At 43.4% G+C, this 12556-nt stretch overlaps 1 protein-coding gene across 14 annotated transcripts in view; it reads right to left on the bottom strand.

Annotated features, from left to right (window-relative positions):
* The window catches only part of TLN2 (talin 2), a 451133-nt gene that overhangs the window by 176583 nt on the left and 261994 nt on the right, over positions 1-12556 (bottom strand). For all 14 annotated transcript variants that reach the window (XM_054687829.1, XM_054687842.1, XM_054687839.1 and 11 more), the window contains 3 exons: positions 3821-3992; positions 1926-2023; positions 290-419 (listed from right to left, as the gene is read on the bottom strand). In XM_054687829.1, coding sequence (XP_054543804.1) covers positions 290-419; positions 1926-2023; positions 3821-3956 — 364 coding nt within the window. In that variant the 5' untranslated portion in view covers positions 3957-3992. The remainder of the gene's footprint in view (positions 1-289; positions 420-1925; positions 2024-3820; positions 3993-12556) is intronic.

Genomic DNA, 12556 nt, shown 5'->3' with positions numbered 1-12556 from the left:
AGAGTCCCAGCAATAGCTGAGAGATTGAAGTACATGATTTCAAAAACATCATTTTCAGGATGAAAATTCCTGTAAGTGCCTAAAATGAAAATAAAAACTCTCCCTTTAACTGTGACTTAGTGAAAAGTTGGTGTTTACAATGCCATTAGTGGGGCCTGCAAATTGGGAGAATCGACATCCTTTCTGGAATTGGGAGAAATCTCTGTGTTAGAGCACATACACCACCTACACACCAAACAGGGGTGAAACAAAGAATTGAAAACCAGAGCCAAGGCAGGGGAACACTCACCTATCCTGCTGCAGATAGTAACCAGGAGCTCCCCAACAGTCTTGGAGTCGTCCACCATCACCGTTTTCACAGATCCATCCAGCATCCGGATTTTCTGAGGTCTCTGTTTCTTTTTATATTCCAAAATATCCTAGGGCAAAATCACACAAACATTTCATGCTACCCAGGAAACTATAAACACACCTGAACACACTTTTTAAAAGGAATTTTTCCCAACAGACTCTGATTTCCTCCATGAAAGATTTCATGAGGTTTCTATCACTAATGCAAAATTTCCAGTGCTAAACAATTGCTTCCATAAAGATTTCATAAAGATCTGATAGTAGAGGGCCTCCCCTGGTGGCACAGGCAGTTGAGCGCAGCGCTGTGAAGTTGTCCACAACTTCTGCAGCGCAGGTTCGATCCAGGCTGGCAGGCCAGCAAGAATCCCACATGGCGCTGCAGACCTCTCCTGCCTCACCCGCTGCTCCCCTCAGCAGTGTATTTCAGTCAGTCTGCCTGTTCTGTTCCCTGCTCTGTCTCTGGTGAATCCTCTCACCCTCCCCCACATCTGGCCTGTACCCCAGTTCTTGGATGCATGAATAAATAAATCTTTAAAAAAAAAAAGATCTGATAGTAGAGTTGCACTCAAAGTACTATTTGTAGCTCACAGTCACAGAAAATGAACCTCTGTGAAATGAAAGGCGCATACGTCCTCCCAAAAGACGAGGAGGAATCTGCTCTAATAAGAATTAACAGAGGAAAATTCTGACTTGCTTTTCAAAAGGCAGTATTAGCATGCTTCTGCAATTATCTCCTGTGCTGCTATCAGCAATTTTCAACATATAGATGTCTTGAAGGACATAAATAACACCCCCGTAATTCTCCACAATAGCTGTATATCATGGCAGAAATGGTTTTCACAATAATGACAAGGCCAAACAAGGGGAAATAAGTTAGGGAGTTATTGTAAAACAAGACTATTTTGTTTTTTTGCAACACTTCTTAAAAATAAAAATATGGAGGGCAAAATTAATTGGCGCCACATACTTCACTCTTGCTTTGTGAAATACTGGTCAATCTATTATGTTTTTCTATGTTTTTCAAAGAAAAAAATATACCAAATATCCCCTCCAAATACCAAAACCCAACATCTTGGGTTCAATACATTTTACTCGTTGCTTTTCCTCACTTCCAAAACAACAATCATTTTTTGGTGTTATTACTGTGACTGATAGTTATTAAACTCACATTTCAAATACATATTTTACAAAAACAGTGATTAATAGTCAATCTCCAGCTACCTTATAGTTTTGGTATTACCCTCAGCTACAGGGTTACTTCCCTACATACTTACAGGAAGATGCTCGCTCTTATTTCACAGCGAACCAGTCTAACAGTAGTAATTGGAACTTGTATAAACCGCTAACTCCATGATGCTTTAATTACTCTGTGGACTTTCAAAAATTTGGACTGCTGATGTTTTCTACCACTACCTCAACAGCCCTTACAAAGTGCATTACATTAAAACTATTAATAAATGTCCTTGAATCAAAATCGATGGCTGGTTCTCTTCTTTTCAGTATGATAACATTCGCTTCTATGGAAGGCCCAGGGACAAAGTGATGAAAGAACAGAAGCGAGATCAGCAGCATACCCCATTGCGTAACATGTAGTAATCCAGTGTTCTACCCGCTTCCAGCCAAATCCCTTTCCTGGGGTCTTCATCTGAGAGAAACAGCCCATAGTCAGAAGCTGGAAGACAAACAGAAAGAAAAAATGAAAGACGAAGTGGTGATGAAGCCATAGCTGGCTCCCAGGTCCCGAGCCTGCTGACTTAGAAAGCAGGTAGGTGTTCTTTACCCGAGAAATGATTCCTTTTGATCGTACCAGCAGCCACTGGAACAAAAGCAGATGAGGAGTACGGGTGGAGCTGCAAAAACAATGCCCACAGATAGCTTCACGTTCCTTAAAACCAGCAGGCAGGAGCGCTGTTTATAATTTTGGGAAACATCAGGAATAGGGCAGTGCAAATTTCCTTCTGACTGAATTTGGCTTTCCCTATCTCTTATTATGAAAAATGAACCAGGAAACCCAGGCAGCTGTGGAAAAATTAATTAAGTGAATGAATTCATAATGAAGTGACTGCCTAAGTCCAAGGTCTCTTGGGCAAAGAGGGGCCAATGGAATGTTTATACCTCAAATCACCCCTCCATCATCCCAACATAGATTATAAAAGATAAGTAGGAGGTTCTCATGAATACCTTGCACCCCACTACCACCAAATTATGAGTAACATTAGAAAATTAAATTCTGCAATCTCTAGAGAAATTCCTTAATCCGACCCAGGAAGTAAAAGAGGGTGGTGTCAGGAAGAGAGCAATATTCATTTCCTGCCTAAAGACTTCTCTCTTCCTGAATGTGATTCAAAGGAACATCAGAGTCCCAGATGCGGGCCAGTGCTCCTGCTATTTCTCAGAAAACCAACTTCAAGATCTATAAAGGTTTATACCTTCACCAGAGCCATATAATGGGTTACTGGAAAATTCACGATGTATTTTTTTCTTTGAATAACATAGAAAATATACATCATGACTTTCCTGACAATAGCTGTTCATCCAAAGATATTTTAAATTTGGGAGAAAAACAGTGATAGAAAAGTAAAGATACCAAAATGACTGGACAACCAATTCTTGAATTGAGACTGAGGCTATGAGCAAACTTTATTTTTGTTTCTGAGTAAGCTAAAAATAATAGTGTTTCAAAAAATGTAAATAATGCTTTTAGGCCAAAAGATCACCAAGTTTTGTGAGAAACAGATGTTTTTGAGAAGACCCATCCTATTATAATTACCCTTGATGTTATTTTTGAAGTTTACACTTCCAATTTCTAAGATAAGGTCTATTCACTTTCACACTAAAGACATCAATTTGGGAATAATCCCAACTTCTCAAATGTCAAACTAAAGAAAGAAATTAAATGTAGAGAGAAAACAAAAAGAAGATAGAAAACAACCAAAGGCTTTTGTTTAAACTCAGATTAATGGTGGTCAATCATTTAAACCTGTATCACAAAATGTCTTTTAATTAAATGTTTGAGATGAAGTTTATAAAGCCCCTAAAGTACTTGAAATATAAAGCCTGCCTGGATCCTGATGGCAGTTCCAATCTTGCTTAAGCTCCGAGAGCAGCATTTTCCTGCATGTGAAACAGGGCTCAGGATGGAGAAAAGCTGGTTGCTTGGGCAGCTTCATCAGTACTTCATAGGGCAAATGAGCTGGTAGATCATGAAGTGACTCATAAACTGCAGAGCACGATGCGGACATGTGGGAGGATCGTGCTGATGGGGGTAGGTGTGATAATATCGTAGCAGACATGGTCACCATCACCATAAGCCTCACATAGGAAGCAAGTAGTATTCAGACTAAAAAACTTCATTTAAAGCATGTATGCCTACAGCCTCAAGCACTTCGAGACCTCTGTTTCTTTTTTTAGCTATTCAGCAAAGGACATGCAAACATTTCCAGAAGCCAGTGAATAACCAATGGTCTACCTTGGCCGGTTTGTGCCTCAGGTACCCGCTCCCGAATGACTCGACACGCATCATACACGGCTGTAGATGGTTCAAACTGCATAGTCTTCACCACATTGCAGTGGCGGACACAAATCTTTAAGGACAGGGCCACCATTTTCCAAAATGGGTTGAAGACTTTCACTCAGAATGTCTGCAAGACACAAACAGATAAACCTTGATATTCATGATGATGATTTGACTTAAGGAAAAACACCAGACTCCACATCAGCTTTTAAAATGGAAAGAGAAATAAAGAACAGCAATTTAAAGAGACTGCTTCACATGGCAAGATTTTAAAATGGATTTTGAATATTTCAAAAAAGACAGCAGCATACAGTCTTAGAATTAGGATTACTATAGTGTGGCAAGTCGAGTCCCTCAGAAGGAGAGAAACACAGAAGTTCACCAAGCCTCCCCCTTATTTGGGGTTCCTCAAGGGACTCCTCAGGAGTGGGCTTTTTCAGATTGTCTCCAGGTGAGAGGCAGACAGCCTGAGGCATCTACATCCTTAGGAAGCTTCTGGCAGCAGTGTCAGTGTTCCCATGCCATCCCCACCGAAGAAGCTCTGGTGCCCTTCAAGGCATTAACTGTTCCACCACATCATGTACCAGAAGTGTTGGCTCCCAGGCCCAGTTCCACCACTGGGAGACTGTATAAATTTGGGCAAGACACTTTGGCCACTCTGCTTCAGTTTCCATCTAAATAAAGTAGCTACAATGATTCATCCCTGCATAAGTCATAAAGGAATTGAATCCTGAGCAAGTATCAATGCTAGGCCAATGCAGAGGTAACGAGGCCAGAAAGGCCAATTTCAAACACTAAGGGTGCTACTACAGCTTCCTACTCTTCAGGGGTCTCAAAGTGAAGAAAAGGCCAATTCAACTGGTACTCTGTTGAGATAAATGGATATTATGCTTCTTGTCTAGTTCAATGGTTTTAGAAAATATACAGGCTTAGACTAGGTTTGAACAATTTTGTAAATGACTTCTTTTTAAAATCTAAGCCCAATAATTTAGTGTATTTCCTTGTTTGTTTTTTTTTTTTTTTTTTTTTTAAGATTTATTTATTTATGCAAGCACTGGGTACAGTCAGAGGTGCGGGAGGGTGAGAGAATTCACCAGAGCCAGAGCGGGGAGCAGAGCAGGCAGAAGGACCGAAGTACACCGCTGAGGGGAGCAGCGGGCGGCAGGAGAGGTCTGCGCGCCCTGTGGGACCCTCCTCCCATGGCGGGGGAGCAGCCGGGGATCGAACCGGTGCTGCGGAGGCCGCGGGCAGCCTCGCAACCCAGCGCTCAACCGCTGCGCCACCGGGGAGGCCCTAGTGTATTTCCTTTGAATTGATGGTTTTTGGCTTATGTCTACTACCTACTCTACCTAGTGGTGACATACATAAACCCCACCCCAAGTAGCTTCTATTGATGCGTGCCTAGGGCACCCAGGGAGGAATCTTCCCTAACCTGAGATCCCTGCACAGACTTACCCCACCATCATCTTGGTAAATTTACAGGTTATAGCTATTAGAACCCTAGAGCAGCATGGGTAATATATATCTGGGAATCTCAAGCTCATGCTTCTTCCTTGCCTTTTATTAGAGAATCTACAGGTAGTAAACCTGGACCCCAGCTCCCTCTATACCTCTTTCCCACTTACGAATGCAAGTGCTAAGGAGCAATGGGGGAGCCAATAAGGAGAAAGGACACAGGCTGGCCAGGAGAGTAGGTGCCTCTAGGGCAGCGCTTCTTAGCCTGCTTGATTGATGGCTGGCTCCCTAACAACAGGTGATTTGGTCGCTTGGATACAGAAGACAGGTTTAAACAGATGCTCACAGGGTGCACACAGTCTCATGAAGCAGTCATTTAGATCATCGAGCTATAAAGTCATTTTAACCCCTGCTTACATTTTAAATGGATTTTGCCTATGAAAATATTTCTTATTTGAGAAATGCCAAGACACGCTTCTCAACAAACAGCAATGTTCACTGGGAATGTGCCCCAACTGAAGTTAATTTTCTACAGCTTGGGCAGTTGGCTGCACTGCAGATATGGCAAATGAGTTTTTAAAAAATCCAATGATTTTTCCATCTACCATGTTACTGACTTTTTTAAAGCTATGTATAAAAGGCTCTTACCAGCTCTCTTTTTATAGGCCTATTTAATCAATTGGGGGAAATAAAATTTAAACTCTAGAGAGAAACTGACAAATTGGCTATATCAGTCCCTCTTCAGGTTAGTTTGTCCTCTGGGGCTGGTGACAATTCTGGGGTCTCCTAAACCACTGAGTTCAGGAGCGTGGTTGGGATAAAAAATCAGTGGAAACGGTCATGAAACTATGTTGCTGTAGATGTTGTTTGTGGGATGCACCAGAGAGGATAGGATGGTTCGTTTCTTCCCCAGGAATAGGAAATGGAATAGGCATCCCTGTGTGAAAGCTGCCCGGATCTAGCTAATATTGGGCTTTCTGAAGAGCAAATGAATGGTCCCCCCGTAGCCAAGCAGAGAGAGATGCAATCAAAGGGACAGACAGAGGTGTGACAGGATGACTACAGCATGTCACCAAAGGACGGTGAACAATGGATCTCAGAGAGATGCTGAAGACACCCACAGGAGCAAGGAGAAAGGGAGTAAACAAAGACACAGGGAGCCCGCAGGAAAGTCTGGGAGGGGGTGGGGGCAGCAGTATGGAGAAACACAGGACAGAAGCTTGGAAAACTGGGAAATAGAAGGGAAGGAGAAAAGCAGAAAATATGTAACAACAAAGGACAATCTCTACGCAAAACAACTAGAAAAATGACGAAGCCATCGGCTGAGGGGAGGAAGCTGCTGAGGCATAGGCTGGGGTGAAAGACCTCTAATGGGTTTCTTGGGAATGTATACAGTGGAGTGAATTAGGCAGTCAAGTACAATGCCAGAGACACAACAGGGGAGGGTCATCCTATTTAAATCCTTGGGACTAGAAAGACCATTAGGGAATGGGCAAGAGAGAAAAGAGACATGGGGATGGAATCCTGTGACATCATTCTAAAATGAGGACAAGGAGAAGGAAGTGGCATGTGAGGCTGCAGAACTCAGAGAGGACAGTACCAGAAGAAGGTGTACCAAGCAGAAGGGTGAGATCAATTGTGCTAGAGGCTCACCCCAATTCAGGGAAGATGAGACCTGAGATACAACTGGCAAGTTGAGTCAAGCAACTTGGAAACCTCTAGCAAAGCCAGTAAGAGGTTAGCAGAGATAAGAGGCCAGAGCAGCATGTGAGATGGGGCGGTAGAAGGGGTGGTAGCTGTGATTTATGCTTTCAAAGATTTTTTATCCAAAAGTACACATCACATGGTGACTGCTAACTCCAAACCAACATGATATCCATACTCATGTGGTTTCCACCTCACTAAGGCCCTAGAAGCAGTGACAGGCCAGCTAAGTGCCCTGCCTGGAGGCAGGCACCTCATCACACATGATCCCCATTCTGTCCCCATCCCGCACTACCTCCTGGATCTGTGGGAGAGAAGTGAGCAAGACTTCGTTCACATAAAGGCACTGGACCAGGAATCTGTGGTCCAAGCTCAACCCCGGATCTGCCAAGACCTCAGGCCTTTTGGCCCATTGTTTCTCCTCTGTGCTCTTCAGAGAGAAGGAAGCGACCAGTTCTCGAGAAAGGAGCATTCCAGGAGACACTTCACACTTGGCCAACTATTGCCAAAGGATTCCCTTGTCTCATCCTAACATCTCATGGGGGAGCCACAGAATGAAGACCACTAATTTGAATGCAAAATAGATCTTCAACAGAGTGAAGGACACTTGAGATTCATTTTCTCAACTTTTCTATCACTCCAAAACAACTACTGCAAAAAGCATCAATATGACTACATGGAGGCATATTCTACAAAACAAAAGGAAACCAAAGCAGTTAGTTGCAAAGACAGCTGTACACTGGTTGAAGAATAGAAGGTTCCAGTTTCTTCTTGCTCTCAGTTCTCTTATTAACATTTACAACTCCCAAGCACGAAGCAAGACAAACAATCTGCTTCACAGGAATGTGAAAAAAAAATACAAATTAAGTACTTAAAAATTGCTTTATAAACTATAAAAGTATGAATAAAGACAAAGTATTGTTATCATTATTATCATGCAAGATCATCACCCATATCAGAAAACTGAACATGGACTGAAATCAAAGTGCATGTTGATTTAATCTTCACCCTAGGTTGATGAGGCACTGAGCTGTTTTCAGCACTACTCACACAGAAGGAGATATTTGTGAAAAGTAATTAAGTGTCCTGACATAAAGGTAGAAGTTGGGTGGGACTAAAGCATACCGCAATCTAGAAATATCAACTGAAGATGAGCATGTATATTCAGCACTGGTGAGAAGGGTCACTACATATCCACCAGCACTGAGAAAAACACACAACTAACAACATGCCATGATAAAGATCAAAGTTCTCTCTCCATTCAGGGTTTTCAGGGATGCCCAGCATTAGGACAGCCCCACCCCCCACCCCCCAAGCCTCACTGCTCTTTGCTCTATCCTCTGCCCTCTGCTGATTTCTGACCAGGTTTCCTTTCCTGATTTGGCTGCAAGAGAGCTCAGAGCCAAACGTGTGCTCCTCTGTAGCACTGTTCAAGTCTAATCTCTGTCTCTGTTTTCTAATTGTATGCTTGTTATTCTTTTCTTTTACCCCAATTTGAATGTATGCAACCTTGTTGGCTCGTAAGGCCTTGTTAGTTTTTTTGCTAACAAACAGGGCATATGTTTACAAAACATACACTTTCCTTTTCATAATCTCTTCTCTGACCATTTATGCACTGATTATATGTGTGAAAGTCACCTGGGTTACCCAAAAACCCATCTGTGTCATCTATTGCAAAAGATGAGCCAACAGAACCAGAGCTGAAAGCCAGACATTCTCCTTTGAAAGTAAACACTTCAGTCCCAGGGAGCTGTAAACAGCTGAGGATGATGGCAGCAGAGAAGGCTGCCCAGGCTCATTCCAGCCCACCTTGGGACAAACAAGTCCCGCTCAGCCAAGGCCTCTTCCTCTTCAAAAGAAATGCCCACCATGGGCCAAGATGAGCAACCTCCCCTCGGATCTCTGCCCTGGTGAGGGCTGAGCAGAACTCTCTCCCCGCCCTTGCCTTACCAGCTCAGGAACCTGACTTGGTTACTTGACTGTAATCTGCTTCACTCTCCTCCTCTACAAAATATATCTAAAATAATAGATCTACCTATAATGTTGTTAGAGAATTCAGTAAGTTAATACAAGTCAAAGGTACACAGAAAGTAAATGGTCAGAGTCTGTTATTCGTATTAGTCATAGGGGTTGGAGAAGCAGCATACTGTATTCAGCCACTCCTGTATCCATTCAGTACCAGATGCTATTAGAGACAAGATTCTGGTCTAGATGGAGCCAGCCTTCCAGTAACTCCATCACTACACAGTTCCTGAGTTCATTGTTTTCAAGTCACATAAAAGGTTTTTTCTAGATACCAAGTTATCTGAGAATGGATCATGGCACCTATGCTATGACCCCAGAGCTCGGATTCCCTCAACCCAAGAACGCAAAGGGGAAAATCTTACCCTATGGGACAGAGCTGACACCACAATAGGTCCCTGCCTTGGGACTTGTCAAAGCACCCTGCCCAACCAATGTATTGTGCCCAACAGAAGACATCCTGTACACTCCCCTACAGGACAGAGGTGTGCTCAGCAGGCAAGACCCCAGGCCAGGCCACCACAGCTCACTGGGACCCTGGATCTTCATGAGACTAAGAGCTACTCAGCATCCCTGTCCTGTCTTTACCAGCAGCCACTGACTCCATTATGAACCACTGGAAGACTGCTGTACCCAGTTACAATTGCTGTATCCGACCCCCTTCTTTAGTCTGGTCGCCTCTCAGCAGGCAAAATACAATCCTGTTTGATAACAGCATGCATCCCAGAACCAAATGTCAGCATAAAATATGGGCCTATATAAAAGCTATCATTCATCCGTGTTTACATCTCAGTCTCCTGTGAACTATTTTGATCTTTCAAAGAAAACCCAGGAAAGAACGTCCCCTTCTCTCCACCCTTACCTACTCTTCTCCAAGAGAGGAAGGGAGATCATTCATCTGACAACATAAAACCCATTTTGACTGGGTCAGAGTTATCTGCAGGGGTCTCAAAAGCAAAAGCCAGGGTCATACCCTCCATGGTATCTGTGCACAGGTACTGGGCTCACCCTGAACATTCAGACTCTACACACTAAACCTATCAGGTAAATAGGTGCCCATTTGTCACTGTCTAGGAAGTGAAGGCCTGTTCACGGGGAGCCAGCTATCTTCAGATAAAGGAGGGGAATAGGAGGAGAGGCAGCTGAGTGTCCTATTTCTCATCTCATCTCCAATTTGACTTTATCAGGTTTTCCTTAAAAATCTTATCACCCCATTGGGTACCTCATCTCTCTTCTCAGTGAGTGAGGAGCCCAAGGGCAGAGTTTGAGTAGAGAGACTGTCCTAGTCCCCCATGTCCACAACTTGTGACAGGGCCAGCTAACAAGAAGCTCTGAGAAAGCAATAAGTGAACAAACCGAGGCATTAAAGAGCAAAGGAAGTGAGATGATTTTCCACGTGGATAACAGTCTACTAAGGCCACATGATCATGCTCCCTTCTGCAGGCAGAGTAGAGAGACAACAAAATCAGATCATTTCTGTAAGAATCCCTTTTTAGTTCTTCAAGGAGGCAGAGGCAGTTGGATTATTGCTGGACATTGAATACTTTGGCTAGAAAGAACTATGATTAAAAAGTTAATGGTGAAGGGGAACAGCAAAAATGATTCAGTACTCACAAGTGTGAACTTAGCAGCAGGTCAGGCAGGGCAAAAAAAATCCAGCCAAGTGCCTGGGAATCAGGAGTGCTTTGCAAAACCCATGTGCGTCCTTTAACTCACACAGATATTATTACCTGTGGTGGTAAGCAAGCATCAGGTGCACACACAATACAGTATCAGTAAAACATTAGCTACGAGGGATGCATCTCCCCTACTTCCCTTTGACAGCAAGAACTACATTGTCATAGGCACCTTTGACTCTCAAGGCCCTAGCACAGTGCCCAGCACATGATAAGTGCTTAATAAATGTTTATGGAATTAATATGCATTCCATGGAAAGATTAAACAGATTTTTTCCAAATTCATCATTAGAAATTATCCACTCTAACATCATGACTAAAGGATGAATAGAGGGCTAACAGCCAAACTGGTTCTGCTCATCAACAGTCTGTTGCAGGGGTCATAGGAGCTTACCTCCTGACTGACAAGATGGCATTCCCTACCTGGTTCTTCAGGAAAAAACCAAAGTCACACTATCTGGGCATAAGAAGAAGTTGCCCAAAGGCAGTGACCATGGGAATTGCTCCCACAAAGTACCTGCCACAGAGAAGGGCTCAATGTGTATTTACTAATACAGGGATGGGGGAGCAAGTTAGCATCCCCACCTCCAGTCCAAGGAGCAAGAAAGCACACTTACAACATGGAAGACAGAAATATGGAAAAAGACTTTGATATATTTTCCATTTTTATATAGCGAATCTTGAGGCCAATCGGCTTCCCAAGGTTACACTGCTCTAAAACCACAACTAGAGCTTCCTAATTCACGACACCAACAGGGCCCACCAAGCACACTGTATGGTTAAAGCTCTCCAAGGAGCCAGACGTATCACTCCCAGTTGGTTACTGGCACTGGTTCCTGAAATTCCACTGTTAAAAATATTGTTACTCATAAAGATCTGTTCCCAGTGAAACCTTGCTATCAAACTGAGTATTAATACTAATCCCTATCTTTGAATGTTATGTTTCAGAACCGTTCAGACAAATTAGCTCAGAACCACCCTTTATTAAGGGCACATTTAATTATCAGGAAACTCTGAGGATAGAAGGGCAAGGTGCTGCAGCCCAATCCAGAACTCCTGGCACTCCTGAGAAGGGCCAGTGAGCAGGGCAGTGCAGGAGGAAGACCTCCTGAAAGGAAGGGAGCAGACACCTGTTTTCATAGCTCTGTATTTCTGCTTAGGGCTGATTTTTAATGCAGTTTAAGAGTATGGACAGTTAGGGTCAAGCTGCTTAGCCTAAGGATCAGGGATCCATCCACCCACTTTCCATCTCCCACTCACACTGTAAGAACTTTCCATCTTAACAAAACTAACTGATGCACTGTCCATCCCTGAGAAACTGCCTTGGTTATTGCAGCCTGTGAGGCCTACCTTATAAAATGCTGCATCTGGTTTCTTGCCCCTCCTATTACTCACCCTTCAAGTCCAGTGTGGGGTTTTACTTCTACAAACTCGTCTACCCCCCAGCTGGCAGGACCCCTTCTCCTCAACTCTCATCTGAAACCCTCACTCCAGCACTAGCCCTCCTGGGCCAAAGTTCCTGCTGAACAACAGGAGATGGTACAGCTAAAATTCACAAGGCGTTGAAGAGTTCCAGGGCACGTTCACAGATAACTTTCTACTTGATGTATTCAGCAGGTTAGAAAGAAAAATTGTTTATTTTTACATCTCATTTCACAGACAAAGACAAGAAATCTGGGAAGGCAGGTGAATTCCTGGCCTGCATGCAGAATATACTGTTGTGTCCTGTCAGATCACTAAGAAGGCTGTTGCCTTTCTAGCTCTCACTGTTCACCTCTGGCTACTGACAGTAGAGTACATCCTTGAAACTTCTTAGTCCCTTTGGAGCCTAACC

This window comes from Talpa occidentalis, unplaced genomic scaffold, assembly GCF_014898055.3.
Source record: "Talpa occidentalis isolate TD23 unplaced genomic scaffold, MPIMG_talOcc4v2.1 talOcc4.11, whole genome shotgun sequence".
In the NCBI taxonomy this organism is placed as follows: Eukaryota; Metazoa; Chordata; class Mammalia; order Eulipotyphla; family Talpidae; genus Talpa; species Talpa occidentalis.
The sequence above is the reverse complement of the archived record's forward strand: the minus strand, read 5'-3'. Positions and strand labels throughout refer to the sequence as shown.